This window comes from Nerophis lumbriciformis, linkage group LG06 (genome assembly GCF_033978685.3).
Source record: "Nerophis lumbriciformis linkage group LG06, RoL_Nlum_v2.1, whole genome shotgun sequence".
NCBI classification, from domain to species: Eukaryota; Metazoa; Chordata; class Actinopteri; order Syngnathiformes; family Syngnathidae; genus Nerophis; species Nerophis lumbriciformis.
In genome coordinates this window covers 26,770,363-26,796,266 of record NC_084553.2, presented here as the reverse complement: position 1 = coordinate 26,796,266, position 25,904 = coordinate 26,770,363, and the positions used below count along the sequence as shown (strand labels likewise).

General features: G+C 42.0%; 1 protein-coding gene across 1 annotated transcript in view; it reads left to right on the top strand.

Moving 5' to 3' along the window:
* The window catches only part of galnt18b (UDP-N-acetyl-alpha-D-galactosamine:polypeptide N-acetylgalactosaminyltransferase 18b), a 247,983-nt gene that overhangs the window by 111,362 nt on the left and 110,717 nt on the right, over positions 1-25,904 (top strand). Inside the window, exons 2-3 of the mRNA XM_061963999.1 lie at positions 5,437-5,632; positions 25,365-25,531. Of these exons, the coding sequence (XP_061819983.1) occupies positions 5,437-5,632; positions 25,365-25,531 (363 nt within the window). The remainder of the gene's footprint in view (positions 1-5,436; positions 5,633-25,364; positions 25,532-25,904) is intronic.

Genomic DNA, 25,904 nt, shown 5'->3' with positions numbered 1-25,904 from the left:
AAAGTTAAAGTGCCAATGATAAGAACATGTCATGAATTTGAATGGACTCCTCTTAGGAAATCACTTCGGAAGAAAGATAAGAAGAAAAGTTAGGAACTTCTTGCTGAATGGGGCCCATTGTGTGTGATTTATCACTTGTAGCGTCGTCGTCCTCTACTGGTCAAATGTAGCACTACATGTTTTAAACGAGGCTTGATTGTTACTCTCAGACAAAAAACAACACGACCACGACTACAAAATACATTACCAAGTCAGCAATTTCAATACAAAACAAACTACATATATTTATGCACAAATTATATCTACTAACAAATGTTTGACCAAGTTGCAGTGGGAGAATGGCCGTGCGCGACCCGAGGGTCCCTGGTTCAATCCCCACCTAGTACCAACCTCGTCATGTCCGTTGTGTCCTGAGCAAGACACTTCACCCTTGCTCCTGATGGATGCTGGTTAGCACCTTGCATGGCAGCTCCCTCCATCAGTGTGTGAATGGGTAAATGTGGAAGTAGTGTCAAAGCGCTTTGAGTACCTTGAAGGTAGAAAAGCGCTATACAAGTACAACCCATTTATCATTTATTTATTTATAAGTTTGGTGATGAAGCTTACACGCTGCGATTTCTACCATCGTTGCTGCTTGTCTGGATCAATTTGTCCGTCGCTTAAAAGGTCCGCCAGATAATAATTAGTTGAGCTGCTAAAAGTCAGAATTTTGCGATTTATTTAGATTTTTTTTTCTAGGGTTGAATGAGTAGTCTTCTTCTACTTAACCCACTGCTGCCAAATGAAAAGCTTTGGCAGGCCGGTTGTGGACCGTGGACCGCCAGTTGAGTAGGTCTGCTGTATGCATTAGAGTTTCCTTTTCTGCCTTAAACATGCACACTTGTTAAACGTCTGCATGCTGCACTACTAAAAGGCTAAATTTAAAAAAAAATAAGACAGCACAACCGATAAGGATTTGAACCGACATTTAATGGCGTTTTCCTCAACCTTGCCTCTACACAGATTTAAGGATTTTTTTTTTCATATTTCATTAAAAAAAACTTAGCAAACAATAAAGGGCTGTTTGCAACATTTTATTGAGCTTCTGCAGCATTATTGTCCCAGCAGGACCCTGAGGTCTTCAGACCAGCTCCTCCTGGCTGTCCCAAAAACTAGGCTAAAAACCAGAGGAGATAGAGCATCTCAGTGGCAGGGCCCAGACTGTGGAACAACCTTCCGATATCTATTAGTTCCTCCCAGTCTCTGAGCCAATTTAAATCTAGGTTAAAAAAGTATTTTTACTCCCTGGCGTTCAAATTCAGTTTGGCAGGATATCTTGGTTGTTTTTTATTTCTTGTTTTATCCTTTTTGATTTATTACATTTTAGCATTTTAGGTGATATATATTCTGCACTTCTTTTAAGGTATATTTTATTATTGTATTTTATTCATCCTTCCGTGTTATAATGTAAATGTGACACTATGTGCCCCTTTTCTTGTTGCAAATTGTTTCTTATGTGTGTACAGCACTTTGGCCAACTGGGGTTGTTTTTGAATGTGCTATAGAAATAAACTGAACTGAACTGAGAAACGGATAATAAGACCGCCAATCCTCTCTGCGTGTCCATCTTTGCTAAGCCTATCACCAGGCTGAGTCCATCTTTTTTGTGGCCAATCACGCAACCGGACTACGGGTGCACTTTGTAGCCAAATAGGCCTAACATAAATGTTCCTACTAATCATTTCTTAAGTTATTATGTTGTGATCCAAAACAATATTGCCAATGCACAGTTGTCTTTTTCCATTAATTATGCATATGGCACAAGAGCACTGTCCATAGCTGCATCTGTCACCTTTGCACGTGAAACATGTTTGCCATCGTTGCTTGTGTTAATTACTATTTTGTTGAATATTATTTGGTCAAATTTAGTTAAAACTACGTTTACATCGAATAAGCTTGTGTTGTGTATCATAACTGATTGTATTGAACTGCCTTCCTATGAATTGGTCAATAACACACTCACCGCGCCCGGCCCCGGGAGATAAACCGTCCTGGAGCCACCAATGAACATAAGTGTGGAAAACTTTCTCTTTTTCTTCTTCTTCTTTTAGAATTCTCAGTTTTTAGAGACTTAAAACTGAGTTGGCTGTTGATGGAAAGTTGTGCTACACAACATACTGTAAACCATAGAGAAACAATATACATTTGGCCTACGATCCATCCATCCATCCATCCATCCATCCATCCATCCATCCATCCATCCATCTTCTTCCGCTTATTCGAGGTTGGGTCGCGGGGGCAGTAGCCTAAGCAGCGAAGCCCAGACTTTCCTCTCCCCAGCCACTTTGTCCAGATCCTCCCGGGGGATCCTGAGGCGTTCCCAGGCCAGCCGGGAGACATAGTCTTCCAACGTGTCCCTGGTCTTCCCCATGGCCTCCTACCGGTTGGACGTGCCCTAAACACCTCCCGAGGGAGGTGTTCGGGTGGCATCCTGACCAGATGCCCGAACCACCTCATCTGGCTCCTCTCGATGTGGAGGAGCAGCGGCTTTACTTTGAGCTCCCCCCGGATGGCAGAGCTTCTCACCCTATCTCTAAGGGAGAGCCCCGCCACCCGGCGGAAGAAACTCATTTCGACCGCCTGTACCCGTGATCTTGTCCTTTCGGTCATAACCCAAAGCTCATGACCATAGGTGAGGATGGGAACGTAGATCGACCGGTAAATTGAGAGCTTTGCCTTCCGGCTCAGCTCCGTCTTCACCACAACGGATCGATACAGCGTCCGCATTACTGAAGATGCCGCACCGATCCGCCTGTCAATCTCACGATCCACTTTTCCCTCACTCGTGAACAAGACTCCTAGGTACTTGAACTCCTCCACTTGGGGCAGGGTCTCCTCCCCAACCCAGAGATGACACTCCACCCTTTTCCGGGCGAGAACCATGGACTCGGACTTGGAGGTGCTGATTCTCATCCCAGTCGCTTCACACTCGGCTGCGAACCAATCCAATGAGAGCTGAAGATCTTGGCCAGATGAAGCCATCAGGACCACATCATCTGCAAAAAGCAGAGACCTAATCCTGCAGCCACCAAACCAGATCCCCTCAACGCCTTGACTGCGCCTAGAAATTATGTCCATAAAAGTTATGAACAGAATCAGTGACAAAGGGCAGCCTTGGCGGAGTCCAACCCTCACTGGAAACGTGTCCGACTTACATACTGTAAACCATAGAGAAACAATATACATTTGGCCTACGATATACGTTTTAATTCATAATGCAAGTTGATGATAAAAGACATGCAATGATAAACAGTATTAATAATAATAACAATAATAATAATAATACATTTTGTTTGGTATAGCGCATATATAGCGGTATAGAGTACTCAAAGTCGCTTTACAGGATAAAAAAAAATAAAAATAACTGTATTAAAACACACAAATGTTAGTATTACAGTTTTAAATTAAAATGATAGAAAAACCGTGATTGATAAACACACTTAATACATTTACTGACTGACTGGGCTAGATTGCTAGCTTGAATGCTAACATGAAAACAGGAGATTTTAACATTAGCCTGTGGGTTCAATGTGCACAGCTAAATATAACTTAGTTGCTCAAACAGAAATGTCACGATCGGGTCGCATGTTGCTGCGGGGTGGTTCTCCCTGGATGCAGACGGAAAATTCTGGACAAAGCGTGCAGGTAGGATATGATTTAATGTCCATAAATCATTCAATGAAATACGAACATACAGGAAACAAACAAAAGGGATGCGTGCCAATGGCATGGGGAGCTAAGTCGAGACTTAGCACAGGAATCTAGAACAAGGAAACAGAAATAAACTAACGTAACTGTTGCATACAGCAAACAAGGAGGCCAGACGAGTGATTAGTGCCCGGCAGCAGGTGAGCGTGCCAAACACTAATCAGAGTCAGGTGAGACTAATAAGCACCCATGGTAACTAAAACAAACCCAGGGGTGCACAAAACAGGAACTGAGGGAGTCCAAAACTAAACAGAACATGATCCGGGCAACGTATCATGACAAGAAATCTGTTATTATAAGTTTAGATTGGGGTATGTTGTTTCTTAATGAATAAATATGTTAATGTCCATCCATCCATCCATTTTCTACCGCTTATTCCCTTTGGGGTCGCGGGGGGCGCTGGAGCCTATCTCAGCTACAATCGGGCGGAAGGCGGGGTACACCCTGGACAAGTCGCCACCTCATCGCAGGGCCAACACAGATAGACAGAAAACATTCACACTCACATCCACACACTAGGGCCAATTTAGTGTTAATGTCGCTTGTATTAATTTTAGCATGTAATTTAGCTAGCAGGGCAGCAGAGGGGTTAGTGTGTCTGCCTCTCAATATGAAGGTCCTGGGTTCAATCCTGCGCTTGGGATCTTTCTGTGTGGAGTTTGCATGTTCTCCCCGTGACTGTGTGGGTTCCCTGCGGGTACTCCGGCTTCCTCCCACCTCCAAAAACATGCACCTGGGGATAGGTTGATTGGCAACACTAAATTGGCCCTAGTGTGTGAATGTGAGTGTGAATGTTTCTGTCTATCTGTGTTGGCCCTGTGATGAGGTGGCGACTTGTCCAGGGTGTACCCCGCCTACCGCCCGAATGCAGCTGAGATAGGCTCCAGTCACCCTCCGCGACCCCAAAAGGGACAAGCGGTAGAAAATGGATGGACGGATGGATCTAGCTAGCAAGATAGCGCTAACTTGCTTCTTCAGTTAATGAGCAGTGTCACTGGTCCTTCACTTTATCAAAGTGTGGTTATCAATCACGGTTTTACGAAGAGAATAACAACAATAATAACTAACTAACAAACACTGAAAGTACACAGCCACAATACGGCAGTAGCCAAAGGAGGAGAAAATTGTAACCTTTACGGTTGATTGTATTATAATTTTAAAGCTCAAGAATATATTGTGATTGCAAGAGGCAGCCATGTATATTGCAACATGCCATCTCCCCCATCACTGATGGAAAACCAAAATGCATTAGAAAGATATCATACATCTCTTTTAAACTTGTTGGATGTGGCCTAAAGCAACTCAGGCTTAGCACAGCAAAATCGTGCTCATTTCCAACCCTTCACGTTCCAGCTGTAGAAGCACCACAGTTTCTCAAAGTGAAGTTGACGCGCACATAAAACGATCAGACGTACGTGCTGGGAGTATTGCATTTCCTTCCATTCTGGAAGTCAAAGTGTGGGACCAGCTGCAGAAGCAAACCACTGGCTGCTTGTAGAGGTTAAACCTTTTGTTCAAGGGCCCTTAAGCTTGCCGTCAAGAGTATGAACTCCTGTCCGTGCTTCATCTGATTACAGGGAAAATACATTTATCACGGTGGATGTATTACTGTATTCCTTACCTATTCCCCATGCGCACAGATTGGCGGTGTAGACAAATGTTTATGTTATTTGTCTCCTTGTGTCTCAGAGGCTCCAGGCCGGGGGGAAGATGAGCAGGCGGACACGTCCTTCTCTGACTCCTCTATTTTTGCTCACTGGGGTCAGGAGCTCAGCGCTGACAATCGACGGGTGGCGCTCAAGATGTTCCAGTACTACGGCTACAACAGCTACCTCAGTGACCGTCTCCCTTTAGACCGACCAATACCAGATCTCAGGCCTTCTGGGTAAGAAGCAGTTTGAATATATTGTTTAATACAGTGTGCCGTGAGATACAGTCTGGTGTGCCGTGGAAGATTATCTAATTTCACCTATTTGGGTTAAAAATATTTTTTGCAAACCAGTAATTATAGTCTGCAAATGATGTGATGTTGTTGAGTGTTGGTGCTGTCTAGAGCGCGGCAGAGTAACCGTGTAATACTCTTCCATATCAGTAGGTGGCAGCCAGTAGCTAATTGCTCTGTCGATGTCGAAAACAGCGGAAGGCAGCGTGCAGGTCAAAAGGTGTCTAATGCTTAAACCAAAAATAAACAAAAGGTGAGTGCCCCTAAGAAAAGGCATTGAAGCTTAGGGAATGCTATGCAGAACGAGACTAAAACTGAACTGGCTACAAAGTAAATAAAAACAGAATGCTGGACGACAGCAAAGACTTACTGTGGAGCAGAGACGGCGTCCACAATGTACATCCAAACATGACATGACAATCAACAATGTCCCCACAAAGAAGGATAAAAACAACTGAAATATTCTTGATTGCTAAAACAAAGTAGATGCGGGAAATATCGCTCAAAAGAAGCCATGAAACTGCTACAGGAAAATACCAAAAAAACAGGAAAAGCCACCAAAATAGGAGCGCAAGACAAGAACTAAAACACTACACAGGAAAACAACACTCCAAATAAGTCACGGTGTGATGTGACAGGTCGTGGCAGTACACCTACTTTGAGACAAGAGCTATATTGACGCATGGTTGGTTATGGTTTAAAGTCATATCCAACAATTGCGACAACGACTTTTTACTGTCAACTGAGTTTCATTTTTTAATGATTTTTGCAGGTGGCGTGCCTCCGGATTTTTTCAACACGAAAAATGTGCTTTGGCTCAAAAAAGGTTGAAAAACACTGGTTTAATACACACTTAATTGTCATTTTGCAGATTTTTCAAATACTCCAATTATATGTTTATTATATTTGCATTGTTTCCGATACATTCATTTATTTATTTGGGGTGGGACGCCACAAAAAAAAAAAAAACGGTTTGACCATGCTGATAAACATATTATAATGGAACTGGGTGGGAATGTAGATTGTCATTACAACTCCACTGTAGGTGCTGGCTGTATTAGCAGTTCACTTCTCAAAGGGGCTGTTTGCAACCTTTCCACAAATGCCTAGAGAGCGCTAACTTTCCAATGTGTTAAAGGCATCATATCGGCAATATACGGCTTCGAGGACGTAATGACGTATGTGCGTACGTATGACTGCTATTTGTTCGTTGCTTCTCTGGGATTGCTTTTGTTTGTGTGCACACGCTTCTGAACCTGACTCTCGCCAGATCCTTGTAGTTTGCCGAGCTCCACACAAGGATCTGGGCTTGAGTGCAATTGCAAACTCCTTCAAGATAGCAAAAAATAGTGAACCAATCAGGATCGCCGGGCGGGATTTCATAGATGTGACGTAGCGCCGAAGCGACTGTTTGATTCAAACAACAATGGCGGCACGTAGCCAGGAGTCGTGTGCTGACATTGATTCTGCTATTGCAACTGTTTTGTCGAATCTATCGAATATTAATTATTTAAAAGATGAACAGAGAATGGTTTTGAAGGCATTTTTTAACTTTTTGCTCTATCGTTATCCAATATGTCGGCTGTTCTGTTTTGGATTTCCCAGCGTCGCTCTCATCAGCGTCACGGGTTGATTTGGATGTGAGTGGTGGAAGTAGCACGTCATTCAAGATGACAGACAAGTGGTTTATCCAATCACATACAATGATTTTTTTCACAAGTCCCCGCCTTCTGAAATACATCTCCTATTGAGAAGTCCCAGATCCTTGTGTAGAGCTCAGCGAACTACAAGTATCTGGCGAGAGTCAGGTTACACGCGTCCTGCATGTACGTGTTGACGAGACATGGTGCGTGACATGCCTGATCGCCAAACAAATTCCTTGGGTCGACATGTTTTTTATGGAATATAATTAATAATAACCTAAGAGCCTGAGTAGCATTGCACTCTACGGGAACAGCAACAAACTGCAGTTGCCTTTCAAATCCTTGGAGGAGGAATTTAAGGTAACTAGAGCCAGAGAAGTGGTACAGTACAGGGACTCAAGTGATCCGAAGGTATCCAAAGCAGGGATCCAAGTGAGGACTGGCAGGAAATGGAGGGCAGAGGAAGCAGTTCAAGAGGCAGATGCAAGGCTGCGACACAGGAGCCTGGTTGGAGCAGTTACACGGGGTCGAGCTGGGCTAGGGTCCTTTCCAACTCCCCAACTGAACACTAGGGGGAAGGAAGGCCGACATCTTGTTCAGGATGAGGTGAGAGCGGCAGTGGAGGAGACAAGAACCTGCAAGGCTGTTGGAATGAAGCAACAGGGAGCTTGGACAAGATGGGAGAATGCGGTTGAGAGGAGAGTGACCTGGGCTAACCTCTTCAAGTTCACGAAGGATTTGCTGGGACAGAAGCGCAGTGGCAAACTGGCCTCCTCGCAGGAAGACATAGATCAACATCTGAAGCAGACGTACAGTAACCCCGCAAGAGAGCAGGAGTTGGGAGAGTGTAACAACCTCATAGACCACCCTGAACCAGAAATGCAGTTTGACATGTCGGAGCTGCAGCTAAAGGAAGTCAGGGAGGTTGTCCGCAGAGCCAGGGCAAGCTCTACACCGGGACCGAGTGGCACTTCATACAAAGTGTATAAGAACTGTCCCAAACTCCTGCAGCGTCTGTGGAAAATCCTGCGAGTCTTCTGGAGAAGGGGGAGGATCCCTGAGCAATGGCGAGTGGCGGAAGGGGTATGGATCCCAAAGGAGGAAAACTCCACTCATCTGGACCAGTTCCGCATCATCTCCCTGCTGTGTGTTGAGGCAAAGGTTTTCTTCAGCGCCGTTTCCAAACCACTGTGTACCTACCTGGCAAAGAACACCTACATCGATACATCTGTCCAGAAAGGCGGCATTTCAGGAATGTCAGGATGTATGGAGCATACCGGTGTGGTGACACAGCTCATTCGGGAGGCTCGAGAGAACAAGGGCAACCGATCAGTACTGTGGCTTGACCTGGCAAACGCATTCGGCTCCATTCCGCACAAGCTCGTTCAACTCACTCTGATGAAACATCATGTACCCAGCAGGTGTAGAGACCTCATTGCTGATTACTACAGCAATTTCAGGATGAGGGTCTCTTCCGGACCAACAACATCCAGTTGGCACAAAGTGGAGATTGGTATTATCACAGGGTGTACTATCTCTGTGACACTGTTCTCACTAGCCATGAACATGCTCACCAAGTCTGCTGAGCCAGAGTGCAGAGGGCCCCGCACAAATTCCGGACAAAGGCAACCACCCATCAGGGCATTCATGGATGACCTCACAGTCATGACAGAATCAGTCCCAGGCTGCCGTTGGATTCTGAAGGGACTTGAAAAGTTGGTGGAGTGGGCCCGAATGCGTTTCAAACCCGCCAAAAGGGTAAGGTGGAGGACAAGTTCCGGTTTAACATCACAGGCACGGCCATTCCAACTATCTCAGAGAAGCCAGTCAAGAGCTTGGGCAAGGTTTTTGACTGCTCTTTGAGAGACACAACATCATCCAGTCGACATGCGCTGAGTTGGATGGCTGGCTGAAATCCGTGGACAAGTCAGGCTTACCTGGGAAGTTTAAAGCGTGGATTTACCAGCATGGCATTCTTCCCAGGATCCTGTGGCCCCTCCTCATCTACTCGTTCCCCATCTCGACAGTTGAGATCCTAGAGCGGAGGGTCAGCAACCACCTCCGGAGATGGCTGGGACTACCTAAGAGCCTGAGTAGCATTGCACTCTACGGGAACAGCAACAAACTGCAGTTGCCTTTCAAATCCTTGGAGGAGGAATCTAAGGTAACTAGAGCCAGAGAAGTGGTACAGTACAGGGACTCAAGTGATCCGAAGGTGGCCAAAGCAGGGATCCAAGTGAGGACTGGCAGGAAATGGAGGGCAGAGGAAGCAGTTCAAGAGGCAGATCCAAGGCTGCGACACAGGAGCCTGGTTGGAGCAGTTACACGGGGTCGAGCTGGGCTAGGGTCCTTTCCAACTCCCCAACTGAACACTAGGGGGAAGGAAGGCCGACATCTTGTTCAGGATGAGGTGAGAGCGGCAGTGGAGGAGACAAGAACCTGCAAGGCTGTTGGAATGAAGCAACAGGGAGCTTGGACAAGATGGGAGAATGCCGTTGAGAAGAGAGTGACCTGGGCTGAGCTTTGGAAAGCCGAGCCGCAACGCATCAAATTTCTCATCCAGGCAGTGTATGATGTGCTCCCAAGCCCTTCAAACCTGCACACATGTGGCATTGCAGAGACATCAGCATGCCCACTGTGCTCCAAGCGAGGAACCCTGGAACACATCCTCAGTTGCTGTACAAAGGCACTTGGAGATGGAAGGTACAGGTGGAGGCATGACCAAGTCCTGAAGACCATCGCTGAAGCCATTAGCACAGGACTGGCATGGGCAAAACAGTTCCACCCCTCCAAGAAAACCATCGCCTTTGTCAGAGCTGGGGACACGCCAACTCCTGCTAGGAAAACATCAGCAGGCATCCTGACGTCTGCAAAAGACTGGCAGTTGTTGGTGGACCTTGAAAACCAGCTGAAGTTCCCCAGCCATATCGCAGTCACCACCCTGCGACCAGACATTGTCCTTGTGTCTGAGTCCACCAAACAAGCTGTGCTGCTAGAGCTGACAGTCCCGTGGGAAGATCGCCTGGAAGAAGCCTTCGAGAGGAAGCTCTCCAAGTATGCAGGACTGGTCAGCGACTGTCAGCAGGCTGGTTGGAGAGCAAGGTGTTTCCCTGTGGAGGTTGGATGCAGAGGATTTGCAGCCCGTTCCTTGGTCAGAGCCTTCAGCAGTTTGGGCATCGATGGAGAGAGAAAGAGGAGAGCCATCCGCAGTACCACCGAAGCGGCGGAAAGGGCCTCGAGATGGTTGTGGCTTAAAAGAGGAGATCCTTGGAGTCATGGTAGCTAGCGAGCCGTCTGGACACAAGCCGGGGAATTTGATCACCCCCGGTTGGGTCGCTTGGAGGAGGGCGTATGACCAGTTGAGAGACCCGAAACGCCCGGTGAATCCAAGAGGTCACTGAGGATGTGTCCAGACTAAGCATCAGTAGATGTATGTACACAGCGAATAATTGTGAAAAATATAGACATTTAGAAATATATGTGTTCTGTTAAACCACTAATGGCAACAAAAGCTAGCCGGTGGTGTTCTTGATGTATTTGTTGCTTAGTAAAATGTAAATGTGAGCCAAACAGCCCTTTTAACAGACCTCATACACACCAGCTCTACCAGAGAATAAGAAGTCATAGCAGAAGGACTCAGCGTGGTTAACTTAGCGACTTTGTTGCTATAGTTACCGTCGTTTTGGAACGTAGGGCGCAGGATTATAAGGCGCACTGTCGATGAGCGGGTTTATTCAGGTCTTTATTCATACAAAAGGCGCATTAATAGGGCCATATTATGATATATATATATATATTTTTTTACATTTAAAATACTTCCATGTGGTCTACAGAACATGTACTGGTGGCTCTTTGGTCAAAATTGTGAATAGATTATGTTTTACAGATTATCTTCAACAGCATCTTCTCCCCGCCATCTTTGTTGTACCCATAGTATTTAGCGCTTCCACAGCGAGTCTACTGACATATATAAGTTAGATCTGTACGCTATTTATGTTAGAAATGGCAACAGCGGAGGATGACTGCCCCACAACAAGAAAATAAAGGATCTTATTTACTATGGTGTCGGCTCAGACTACAATGGTGGACGCGCACAAATTTTCAGGACCTATGCAGTTTCCAAATACACAACAGCAAGTAGCAATAGGTAAGAAAAGTTGGTTTTGCATAATAGGTCGAAGCAAAACGGCATATAATGTCTCCTAATAGGTGCCATTTTTGGGTGTTTTTACCATAATAATACTCATATGTTGAAGCAAACTACGTCTGATTACGGTAGCCGTGATGCTCCAAGTTCCATCAAGCGGTGCGGCTTCGTAGCTGACCAAAGTCATACTAAAACATTTAGACAAATTTTTGAGTGCCATGTGTAATGTTCTATATTCTCAATGAAACATCAAAGTTTTGGTGTCGATTGCAAACGTCATCTTGTAGTCCACAAGTATCTCGTATGTGTGACTCTACTGGTCACACTTATAATAATAATAATACCTGGGATTTATATAGCGCTTTTCTAAGTACCCAAAGTCGCTTTACATGTAGAACCCATCATTCATTCACACCTGGTGGTGGTAAGTTACTTTCATAGCCACAGCTGCCCTGGGGTAGACTGACGGAAGCGTGGCTGCAATTTGCGCCAACGGCCCCTCCGACCACCACCTATCATTCATCATTCAATTCACTGGTGTGAGTGGCACCGGGGGCAAAGGGTGAAGTGTCCCGCCCAAAGAAACAACGGCAGCGATTTTTGGATGGTAAGAGGCGGGGAGCGAACCTGCAACCCTCAGGTTTCTGGCACGGTTGCTCTACCCACTAGGCCATGCCGCCATCATTATCATTATACAATTGCTCTGTGTAAGCAAAACCAGAATGAATCCATACATTGGGCGCAGTGTCGATTTTTGAAAAAATTAAAGTAATTTTAAGTGTGCCGTTAAATCCAAAAAATACAGTAGTATTCCAACTCCTTTAGATACTTAGAAAATAAACAAATAGCGACAATTAAAAAAAAAAATTGAGTTACTGTATTGTAGATTTTATGAGACTGACGTAAAAGCACGTATTGAATTTTCAACGAGCAGCAGGTGCTGCTGTGACCCCTACCCCAAATAAAGACATTTTCATTTGTGACATTAAAAAAAGGACAGAGTTTTGTCAAGTGATTAGCCAGTTTCAGTGTGTCACCTTGCTATGACGTCACATAGTTATTTTTTGACTGAAAATCATATTTTTTATTAGGGATGTCTTGCGTTAAAATGTAATATCAGAAATTATCGGTATCGTTATTTTTATAATCGGTATCGTTTTTTGTTTTTTTTATTAAATCAACATAAAAAACACAAGATACACTTACAATTAGTGCACCAACCCAAACAACCTCCCTGCCCCATTTACCAGAGGTGGGACCAAGTCATTGTTTTGCAAGTCATAAGTAAGTCTCAAGTCTTTGCCCTCAAGTCCGAGTCAAGTCCCGAGTCAAGACAGACAAGCCCCGAGTCAAGTCCAAAGTCAAGACTGGAAAGTCTCAAGTCAAGTCCTAAGTCCTGCATTTTGAGTTTCGAGTCCTTTCAAGTCCTTTTAACCACAGACTAATATATTAACACAGATTGTGTATGCTTTTCAAATGCTGTATTTATTTATTAAAACAAGTGCATTTTAAATTGCAGGAAAGAAAATTGTGCTGACATTGCACTTTATAATAGCACTATTAACCAGTCATTTTAAACATTAACTCATTCCTTTACAGAACAAACACAATGAAAAATAAAGTGCAAATGTACTTATTTGTACAAAAGTGTTAACATTGAAAAAACATGACATATACGTGAACATAACAAAAAAGTTGTACTTTTTATATGTCAGGGCCCTATGCTGCATTGCATTTGCAAAAGACCAAATTAGCCAAGAGTATGTCAGTCATTTGTGCACGATGGGGGCGTAGTATGATGCCACCATGGCTGAAAACTCGCTCCATTGGAGCACTGGAGGCAGGCACTGCCAAGACTCTCATGGCCACTCGGAACAGTGAAGGAAGAGTCTTCATGTTCAATGCCCAGAACAAAAGGGGAGGAGAGTTTTTTTTGGGTTGGTGCACTACTTGTAAGTGTATCTTGTGTTCTTTATGTTGATTTAATTTATAAAAAAAAAAAAAAAAAAAAAAAAAATATTTCTTGTGCGGCCCGATACCAATCGATCCACGGACCAGTACCGGGCCGCGGCCCGGTGGTTGGGGACCACTGAGGTAAACAACCAACAGTATGTCAGAAAGCTAGCTAAAACGGTACACATATTCATAATATAGTATACATTTTAACTGACCTTTATTTTACTATTTTTGTCTTTTTTTTAGGTGGCTAAAATACGCGGTGCTGCTGACCGCCGTCTAACGTTACGTGTGATATATTGACTAACGTAACCCTGCTTAAAAAAATCACTGAACAAAAAGTATGAATAAGGTAGTGAACTGCAACAGATTCCCGTGTTTGCAATAACGTTATAACGTTAGCAGTGAGTTTACAGCCTCACTGATTTAACTACACAGCAAATAAAAGTCACGTTACTTAGCCAATAAACGTTATCTTACATTCAAAACTTACCGTTCTTTGTGCAACTTCAAATGCCGGACGAAGTTGGAAGTTGTTGCCTCTCCATCAGTAATTTTCGAACCGCATGTGTTGCATACTGCAAACTGTTTTGTGTTGACCACCTCGTAATTTTTATACCCAAACGAAATTATTTTAGGCATCATTTTTTGTTCACTGGCGTGTGGTTTGGACATGTCTTCTTCGTTGGTTGTCCTGCAATTTGATTGGATGAATGCTGTGTGATGAAAACAAAGTAGATCTAATTTGATTGGCTGTTGTACTGAGACCACACCAGCTGACACACGCAACGCTGATAGTACACAATGAAAAATACGGAGCGCTCCCGAATAACTTTTTCATCTTTGGGTTTTGGGGAAAGTAGCAAGTCATGTCAAGTCATGTCAAATCAAAAGGCTCAAGTCCAAGTGAAGTCACAAGTCATTGATGTTAAAGTCTAAGTCGAGTTGCAAGTCTTTTTACATTTTGTCAAGTCGAGTCTAAAGTCATCAAATTCATGACTCGAGTCTGACTCGAGTCCAAGTCATGTGACTCGAGTCCACACCTCTGCCATTTACACTCATTCACACTCATTCACACAAAAGGGTTGTTTCTTTCTGTTATTAATATTCTGGTTCCTACATTATATATCAATACATATCAATACAGTCTGCAAGGGATACAGTCCGTAAGCACACATGATTGTGCGTGCTGCTGGTCCACTAATAGTACTAACCTTTAACAGTTAATTTTACTAATTTTCATTAATTACTACCGTATTTTTCGGAGTATAAGTCGCACCGGAGTATTAGTCGCACCTGCCGAAAATGCATAATAAAAAAGGAAAAAAACATACATAAGTCGCACTCATTCACACAAAAGGGTTGTTTCTTTCTGTTATTAATATTCTGGTTCCTACATTATATATCAATACATATCAATACAGTCTGCAAGGGATACAGTCCGTAAGCACACATGATTGTGCGTGCTGCTGGTCCACTAATAGTACTAACCTTTAACAGTTAATTTTACTAATTTTCATTAATTACTACCGTATTTTTCGGAGTATAAGTCGCACCAGAGTATTAGTCGCAGCTGCCGAAAATGCATAATAAAAAAGGAAAAAAACATACATAAGTCGCACTGGAGCCCGGCCAAACTATGAAAAAAACTGCGACTTATAGTCCGAAAAATACGGTAGTTTCTATGTAGCTGTTTTTATATTGTTTTACTTTCTTTTTTATTCAAGAAAATGTTTTAATTTATTTATCTTATTTTATAAAAACATTTTAAAAAGTACATTATCTTCACCATACCTGGTTGTCCAAATTAGGCATAATAATGTGTTAATTCCACGACTGCATATATCGGTTGATATCGGTATCGGTTGATATCGGTATCGGTAATTAAAGTATTGGACAATATCGGATATCGGCAAAAAGCCCTTATCGGACATCCCTATTTTTTACTAAAGCATTGCAGACCTTATGAAATTCATGTTTCAGTCAAAACATTTCTTGTAAGTCAAAGGGACGAAAAGAACATCAAACTGCTTTATTATCGTTATGGACACTGTGCGCTTGACCATGACCCACTTTCATGGTAACGTCACCAAGGTTAAAAGAGCCTACGAGGGGCCGCAGTTTAAAGGTTCTAAGGATGTTTTCTACACTTGACATCACAACACTCCCTCCAGACCACTCACTGCCACCAGCACAAGCTCTCTTCCTTCACACAAAATAGTTTCAGGGGATACATTAATCACACATTTGGCCTTCACATTGTCCTAACATATCTTTAAAGGCAATGACATTACATAAACACAACAGGCTGTTTGCTTGGATGAGCAATGTGATGTGATCTTGTCTAATGCGACACTTGGCATGTGACGAAAATAGATTCTGTGCTAGAAAAGAGACGTGACCACCTTAATCTCTTTGTGCAATCAACTTAAGCCATGTCCGCATGAACACGAATACTTAAAAAAATGCATATCCGGGGTTTAACGATCTCTTTAAAACAGTCTATGTCCACACGCAAAACGTACACACCCGCTGTCATGCACATTTTATCCAATCAGGAGCAGAAAAGCAGCCACTGCTAACTTGGTGGCATTAGGCTTCTGTTAATATGATGTTTATTGCTATACTAGTCGTACATGACATGTATCCAGGTAACATTACCAAATGCCTAAAGCACAAACGTGCATGTGCTGCTGTGGAACCGAACACTCATGCAGTTATAACCTATGAGGCGGTGTGGCTCAGATGGTAAGAGCGACCGACCAGACACTTGAGGGTTCCCGGTTCAAATCCAGCCACTTCACCCACCTTTCTCCCACTGCCACTCACACTGGTGGGATTGTAGCTTAAATGTAGACAATTGGTTTCTCACTGCAAAAACTGCAATTTAAGTAAGATTAAATATCTCAAATAAGGGTGATGTTTGCTAATTTTCTATCTGATAAGATAATTCTTCTCACTAAGCAGATTTTATGTTGGAGTGTTTTACTTGTTTTAAGGGTTTTGGTCCTCAATTATCTCAGTAAGATATTACAGCTTGTTGCAGAGATGTTATGACCTATATTGAGTAAAACATGCTTGAAACTAGAATATCAACTGTTGCAAAGCTGTGTCATCAACACTCACAAGTATAAAACTACTTTTTTAAAGTAATAATTTCTTATTTCATGCATGGAAAAAAAAAATCATGATACCGAGCGCATATCATTATGTCAAGATAATGGCACTAGCAATTATTTAATTTAAGAATAGTTTTCAACATATTGAGCAAAAAGGTCTCTTTTTTTTTTCCCGCCAAGAAAAGTGCACTTGTTATTAGTGAGAATATTCTTGGGTTCGTTGAGGTTAGCTAACGTTACTTGTTTTGGAAAGTCTTGAAAAGCCAAATTTTCTTGTTCTATTGGCAGATAATTTTGCTTAGTTCTAATAAAATACCCCTAATTTTTTGTACTTTTTTTTTCTTGTTTTTGAACACTGACTTTCTGCAGTGCTCAAGGTAAAGCACATTGAGTTACATGAGAAAAAGTGCTATATGAATAGAATTCACTTCACTTCACTTCATTTAATCATCAATATGGTCATATATTATATGTGCAGTGGAGCGTACATTATCTTTAAAATCAGCGCAAACTGAAAAGGCGCACAGCAAACATTTTGAATGTTTTTTTCATGCGCTGCTGCATGAAATGAAACCAACTCTCATGAAATACAACACCTTTAATCATCCATATAGTCATGTGCAGTGAAGTATACATTAAAGGCCTACTGAAATGCGATTTTCTTATTTAAACAGGGATAGCAGGTCCATTCTATGTGTCATACTTGATCATTTTGCGATATTGCCATATTTTTGCTGAAAGGATTTAGTAGAGAACATCGACGATAAAGTTCGCAACGTTTGGTTGCTGATAAAAAAGCCTTTCCTGTACCGGAAGTAGCAGACGATATGCGCGTGACGTCACAGGTTGTGGAGCTCCTCACATCTGCACATTGTTTACAATCATGGCCACCAGCAGCGAGAGCGATTCGGACCGAAAAAGCGACGATTTCCCCATTAATTTGAGCGAGGATGAAAGATTTGTGGATGAGGAAAGTGAGAGTGAAGGACTAGAGGGCAGTGGGAGCGATTCAGATAGGGAAGATGCTGTGAGAGGCGGGTGGGACCTGATATTCAGCTGGGAATGACTAAAACAGTAAATAAACACAAGACATATATATACTCTATTAGCCACAACACAACCAGGCTTATATTTAACATGCCACAAATTAATACCGCATAACAAACACCTCCCCCCTCCCATCCATATAACCCGCCAATACAACTCAAACACCTGCACAACACACTCAGTCCCACAGCCCAAAGTACCGTTCACCTCCCAAAGTTCATACAGCACATATATTTCCCCAAAGTCCCCAGAGTTACGTACGTGACATGCACATAGCGGCACGCACGTACGGGCAAGCGATCAAATGTTTGGAAGCCGCAGCTGCATGCGTACTCACGGTACCGCGTCTGCGTATCCAACTCAAAGTCCTCCTGGTAAGAGTCTCTGTTGTCCCAGTTCTCCACAGGCCAATGGTAAAGCTTGACTGTCATCTTTCGGGAATGTAAACAATGAAACACCGGCTGTGTTTGTGTTGCTGCAGCCAGCCGCAATACACCGCTTCCCACCTACAGCTTTCTTCTTTGCTGTCTCCATTGTTCATTGAACAAATTGCAAAAGATTCACCAACACAGATGTCCAGAATACTGTGGAATTTTGTGATGGAAACAGACGACTTAATAGCTGGCCACCATGCTGTACCAAAATGTCCTCTACAATCCGTGATGTCACGCGCAGGCGTCATCATACCAAAACGTTTTCAGCAGGATATTTCGACGCAAAATTTAAAATTGCACTTTAGTAAGCTAACCCGGCCGTATTGGCATGTGTTGCAATGTTAAGATTTCATCATTGATATATAAACTATCAGACTGCGTGGTCGGTAGTAGTGGGTTTCAGTAGGCCTTTAACATCAGCGCACACCAACAAGGAGCCCAGAATACATCATGTTTTATTGTTTTAAAGCGCCCTCATTTACTGCTGCACAAATGGATCCAACACATGTAAGTTAACTACATGATTGGTTGTTAAATAAGGATTTTAAAGTGTTTCACCTTTCTTATGATACAAAGGAAAAAGGTCTTGCTGTACAAGTTGTTCCATCAGTCCGCGGTCCGACTGCAATCTTATGTGTGACAACATAATTGGAAGAGTGTAGCAGCAGCGTCTTTCAAAGCCCTTTTTGATGCGTCTTTTCAACAATGTGTAGTGAAAGTAGTATGTTTGCATTTAAACATAGTACAGTATGTCCTGAATTTTTTTTTTCAACATTTTAATTTAAAAAAAACTGTTAGCAAGTGTGTTTAAAATTTCAGTGTATAGAAATTCATTTTAAGAAAATTCAGTGTAAAAAAAATTGGTGCTGAAAAACTTCAGTGCAGAAAAAATTACTCTTTCAAAACACTCGACCCATTTCTGGTAAATTAAGACTGAAGCAATCCATCCTGTCTCAGAAGTAGCCAATGAGGTGTCAAGTTTGCAGTCACGTGAGACGGATCCTACAAAGAAGCAGTTAATGCAACACAGCATGAGACCAGGCTGTGTAATCTACTGTATGTGCTTGGATCCTTTTTATGAACAATTCAAAAGGGGAACTGCACTTTTTTTTTCAATTTGCCTATTGTTCACAATCCTTCACTGAGAAACAAAAAGACAATTTTTAATTTTTTTGCATTCGTATTTGTAATATTCAGCTCGTTTTTTGGTGTCTAGCAATGCTGCTAATGGGAACAATCCATTAAGTCTCTAAATTACTTTAAAAATGCATCCAAAAACCTCCAATAATATTTAATGTACGTTCCGTAACCTGGATAATAACCAAGCTGTAGCAACATTGTTATTGTAAGAGCAAACACTAAGGAACTCTTTTTCTAGCATTGTAATACACCTTCTTGCAACAGCATGCCACGGTGTTAGCCGTAAAGTAGCGACGGCAACAGGGAAGCTCGCTTCTGACTTTGTAATAAAAAACACAATGTGATCGGACACCAATCTGTACTGATTGAAAAACATGAACAACCCTATTACAGTATCTGTAAAGTATTATTTCATGTTTTGTTCGTACACAGCCAGATCGACAGTGTAGTAATAACACACATTCCGGTTTCGTTTGGGTAAGTAATCAATTTATGTCAGCATAGCTTGGCTCCGAGGACCACACGTACAGCGTCAAGACACGCCAACCTCACTCTCTCGGCTTCTGTCTGCTCCAACAATTCAGCTTCTGTTCATGCTCGCTTCTATAAGCAGCAGGTCATCCTACAGTGAATCCTCATTTGTCCAAAAATAGTCGTCTTCGTTGTCTGTTACCGAGTCTGCCATGATTAGAACACAGACTCGTGTTTGTTTCCGGAAGTAAGAAGTGTGTTGCTATGTAAACGGAAATAAATGCGCTGATGAAATAATTTCCGGTGTTCCTCAAAATGACCAAAATACGGTACATATTGTACATTTTACATACCGTCTCTTACTACATTATACATATACAATTAGCGTGTACGTAACAGGTTGATGGAGGGTTTTGAAGTTGTTTTAGAGGATTTTGAAAGCTACAACAGTGACTCCCACTAGCCGCATCTTTCAAGCTTTTTCTTTAATCATCTTTAAAATCCTGAAAAAAAGACGTGTTTTTGTCTCTCATAATGACTTTGAACGATAGGCAACATTCCAAAAAAGTGCTGTTCCCTTTTTAAAACAGTAGAGGTTGCTCTGCATTAGTGGAAAAAAATCCAAGTTTCCGCAAAAAAGGATAAACGTAGATCACAAGATAGTACAAAAACGTAATCAACAATGAATGATATTGAAAAAATTATAACATACCCTCCTAAAAGATTTTTTTTTTTTACTGAATAACACGCAGAATGTACATGAAAATACTGAATGTGGGATTTACAATATTAACTATGAACAATAAAACACTGAATATTGAGAATACTTGAACGTTGCTCCTCTACTTCCCACACCATTTCTATGATCGACATCTTTTATCATCAAGCAACAACAACAAAGATGCAACAAACACTGCGAAATATAAACGCATAAGGTAAAAAAACGTCACATATTTGATATAATCACTTTTCTGCACAACTTTGTTGCAAAAATCTGCCTCCGTCTGACACCTGCGTCTCAGGCTTGGTAATGTGTAAACAAAGCACGCTCTCTTTGTGCCTCGTCTGTGATGTACTTCCTATGGTTACTGCAGTAACCCATATGTTACTCAAAATTGCAGATTGTAACCATTGGAATCATTTCTATAGTTTGGAAACTTCCATATGGCGTCACAATAGTGCCAAAAAACCGAGCGCATAAAAACTGTTATCGCGCGCTGATTCTCCACTTCGTGCGCGCGCGACACCCTTTTGCGCACTTGGTGCCTTTTTGCGCGCGCGCGGTGCCTTTCTGCGCGCGCGCCGTCTCGGTCTGTGCGCTCTCTGTGTACTCCTGGCATCTCTCCTCGCGCTGTCATGTTTCTTTTTGGCACTTTGGGGGCGGGTATGCTTAGACGGCCCCTTCTTTCTGATTGGCTCTGAGCATTTTTCATATGATTCTCCAGCGTAGCAACGTTGTAGCCATCTTACCTCGGACAGCTAGCCTCAATCATTACATTGATGTCAATGGTACATGTACTAATTAAATTACCATAACTTGCTCGATTTTCGACCAATTTACAAACTGTTTGCCTTGTTACAAATCTTATTACATGTAGAAATGACATAGGATGCTGTACCTGTTGAAATTACCTCTTTCGCTATAAAAAAAAAAATGACTTAATTGTGCAACATTTTTTTAAACTGTTTCAGAATACATTATTAAAAGGCTATTTTTAACATTTTAAAAACAAAATTCAAAGATTATTTCATTAATTTTATGGCTGAATCAAAAGAAATTCCATAAATTAGAAAACAAATGTTCAAGAAGAAGTGAAAATATAAAATAATGTTATGGTTGGATGTTATTGCTGGTGGACCAGTTCTGGCTGAAAGATGTGATTATGGTGTTTGTTGTCTTAATATTTATTTGGGTCACATTTTGTATTACCCTGTATTGTGTTTATTAATAACCTTCATCAGTGCGCGACATTTTTTTTATCCACTTCTTCCTCCGTAAATCTTGATACATATTGACGATGACCCGCCCTGCTATACTTCTGATTGGCTCTAAACATTTTTCGCCTGACCAATCAGAAAGAAGGGGCCGTCTAAGCATACCCGCCCCCAAAGTGCCAAAACGAAACATGACAGCGCACAGACCGAGACGGCGCGCGCGCAGAAAAGCACCGCGCGCGCACAAAAAGGGACCACGCGCGCGCAAAGGGGTGTCGCGCGCGCGCAAAAGGGTGTCGCTCGCGCGCGCGCAAAAGGGTGTCGCGCGCGCGCACGAAGTGGAGAATCAGCGCGCGATAACAGTTTTTATGCGCTCGGATTTTTGGCACTAATGTGACGCCATACTTCCAGCGAGCCGTTTTGAAATCTTTAATATGTTGTATGTACAAACACCAAGGCAGCACAGGTAACTGCTGATTTTATTCTGCTTTGCAAGACCCGTGTCACGTGACTTCAAACTTGACACCTCATTGGCTGTTTCTGAGACATGATCAATTGTTTTAGTCTTAATGTACCTGAAGTGAGTTTTGCCTTCTAAAGCAGCCAATTTTTCTGCACTGAATGTTTCAGCACTGAATATTTCTACACACATTTTTTTTTAACTGAATTTTTAAAACACTGAATTCAGTTCACAAAACTAAAACACAAAAAATTAAGTTGCATAAATTCAGTATAAAAAAAAAAAGCTTTCGATATAAAGACACAAATTAACCTCCATACATAAGATTCTGTTTAAGCCGTCTACACCACGGGTGTCAAACTAATTTTTAGCTCAGGGGCTGCATGGAGGAACATTTATTCCCACGCGGGATGGACTGGTAAAATCATGGCATAATAAGTTACAAATAAAGACAACTTCAAAATTGTTTTCTTTTTCTTACTTTGGCCAAAAAAGAACAAACACGCTCTGAAAATGTACACATTACAAATAATCTTATTGGCAAAACACTTCAAGTTGGTTGTAAATTCTGAGAAAAAAATTGGTGCAGTTTCAAAAACACCACCAAGAACACAATGGACTTAGACTTTGTCTCAGTGTACTTACCAAGCCATTAAACTTTAAGCACTTCCTGTTTAGCATTGTCATTTGGCAGTTCATTAAAGACGTGTTTGGAAAAGCAACCGAGTGTTTCCTCAAACCACTGCATTGCTGACATCCGCAACTGCCACAAGTTACAACACATTCATTTATAATTATTCAAATATTACAATTATAATAAAAATAAAGCAATTATAAAAATGACATCACAGCCGAAATCAAGGTAACATAACTACAAACTTAACCAATGTGAACATGGCAGATTCAAGCATAAAATATAATAAAACAAACAACAAATGTAGAAACACACAGTTTTACAATGGAGTTCAGGGTGCGCATCGGGCCGTCAACCAATTGCAAGTACTGCACGGAGGAACTCTAACTACTACAAAAATTATGGCCATGTTGACTTAGGTTTTTGCTTCTTACTGTTTGGTTATTTTATCCGTTGAGTGGATAATTTACAATAAAAGAAGGTATTGTGCGTCGATACTGCATTAGTATGCCGCCATCTGTTGACAGCCACAACAGGAGTAGCTGATTGCTTGCACCTGGACTTATTGGAGCAGCGGAAGCCAATCCAGAGGGCACTTACAGTCAGCTGACACGTCATCTTTAAACACTGTCATGTGTGACGTCGGTTACACTTGAATTGGAAACATTTAGAACAGTAATCCATCCATCCATCCATTTTCTACCGCTTATTCCCTTCGGGGTCGCGGGGGGTGCTGGAGCCTAGCTCAGCTACAATCGGGCGGAAGGCGGGGTACACCCTGGACAAGTCGCCACCTCATCGCAGGGCCATCACAGATAGACAGACAACATTCACACTCACATTCACACACTAGGGCCAATTTAGTGTTGCCAATCAACCTATCCCCAGGTGCATGTTTTTGGAGGTGGGAGGAAACCGGAGTACCCGGAGGGTACAATTCTACCTCTATATTGTCATGTCTTGGTGATCATGTTTAGTTTGGCTATGTTCTGTTTGGTTTTTGCACTCTGTCAGTTTCTGTTTTTTCACTCCCTGTTTTGTTTCCATGACTACCAATCAGTTCACCTGTCCTCACGACTCACACACCTGATTCATTTGAACTCACGCACCTGTTTTCAATCACCACATGACTATTTAAGCCTGTCATTTTCTGTTGGTTGGCCTGGCGACATCACATTCATGCTCTGCACTCTTGACACGCTGCTTACTCTGTCCAGGTCATAGTTCATGCTGTTCTTTTCTTGCCACGTAAGTTTTTTGTTTATTCAAGTCACTGTTTTGTACCTCCGCTGTGAGCGCCTTTTGTTTGTTCCTTTTTTTCCATAGTTCTGCCTTTGTGCTAGTTTTGTTTTATTAGCCAAGTTTGTTCCCCGCCTTGTGCGCGCCTTTTGTTTATACTTTTTATAATATATTATTAAATCATGTATTTAACTTCTCGCCATGTACCGTCCAATTCTTATGCATCTCGGGAAAAAAACCCAACCCATAGCCCACGTCATGACATAAATCAATTTAAAATGCATTCAAAACCATCAACAATACTTTAATTACGTTCCGTAATCTGTATAATAACCAAACTGGGGCGATATTGTAAGAGCGAACACTGAGGAACTCTCTTTCTAGCGTAGTGACACATCGACATGCTTCGGTATATGCCGTAAAAGCTAAACTTTGGCGAGAGATAAGCTTCTACAACAACACGAAACGTGAGTTTTGTAATGCACAACACAATGCAATAAGACACCAATCTGTACTGACTGAAAAACATGAACAATCATATTACAGTATCTGTAAAGTATTAGCCCACATTTCATGGTTTGTTGGTACACAGCTAGTCAGACAGCTGCGTGTATCATAATCAATATAAAGTGTGACTCACTCGATGGACAGTTGTTTCTTTGGTCCAGCTGGCCAGGGACGTTTTTTCAGGCTTTTTGAGTAGGCACGCCATTTATGTCGAAATAGCTTGTCTCCAAATTCCACATTTGCAGCTTCGAGTCGCTTTCATCTCACTCTATTGCCTGTTGTCAACTCCATCGTTTCACCCTCTTCTTCTTGCTTGCTTCTAGAAGCAGCAGTTCATACTCCGTTACTTCAGCTTCAAAAAGATAAGGTTGTGAATCCTCATTTGTCCAAAAATAGTCATCTTCATTGTCTGTTACCAAGTATGCCAAGATTAGAACACACAGAAGCGTTTTGTTTCCTGAAGTACACATTTGTTGCCTGAGGTCAGACGTGCACAGCTATGGAAACGGAAGTCAATGCCATTGATTAAAATTACCAAAATACAGTAAATATTGAACATATTACATATTGTTATGAAGGTGTCTGTTGCTACATTATATATAGACTTGCAGTGTGTATATAAAACATTGATAGAGGATTTTGAAGTTGTTTTAGAGGGCTTTGAAGGCTACAACGATGACTCCCATTAGCCGCATATTCCAAGTGTTTATCATCTTTAAAATCCTAATTTAAAAAAAAAACATGTACAGTATGTTCTTGTCTCTCATAATGATTTTGAACAATAGGCAACATTCCAAAAAAGTGCCGTTCCCCTTTAAAGTATCTGCGTTCATGTGAACATGACCTTCGTTGTAAAACATCTTGAAAGTGCAGCCTGTATTGCAATGCAATTACTGTACTACAACAGCTGGTCCCTAACCCGCATTTTATTTGTCTTCCGCAGGTGCAGTAACCTCACTTATCCATTAAATCTCCCACAAGTGAGCATCGTGTTCATTTTTGTGAACGAAGCCTTGTCTGTTATCCTGAGGTCCATTCACTCTGCCATTAGCAAGACGCCCTCCCACCTTCTCAAAGAGATCATTCTGGTGGACGACAACAGCAATAATGGTAATCAGCAAGCCTTTTGCAACACAACCGTTCCTCTTCCTTCCTCTCCCAGAATATTGTTCACATTTCATTCATTTCATTTCATTAATTTCTTTTGAACACAACAAACCAAACATACTATACTATTCATCTACATATGAATAGAGGCAGGAAGAGACAAACACTTATAATTGCATGCCTTATAACTTAGATGATCTGATTATTAATCAACAATACAATACATGACATTATTCAGTAGGGACGTGAATCTTAAAACAACTCATGATTCGATTGGATTAAATTCTTGGAGTGGTGATTTGATTCAGAATCGACTCTCGATTCAGCGCGATGCGCGATTCAAACCTATTTTTGCAATATATTATTTGATATTAAA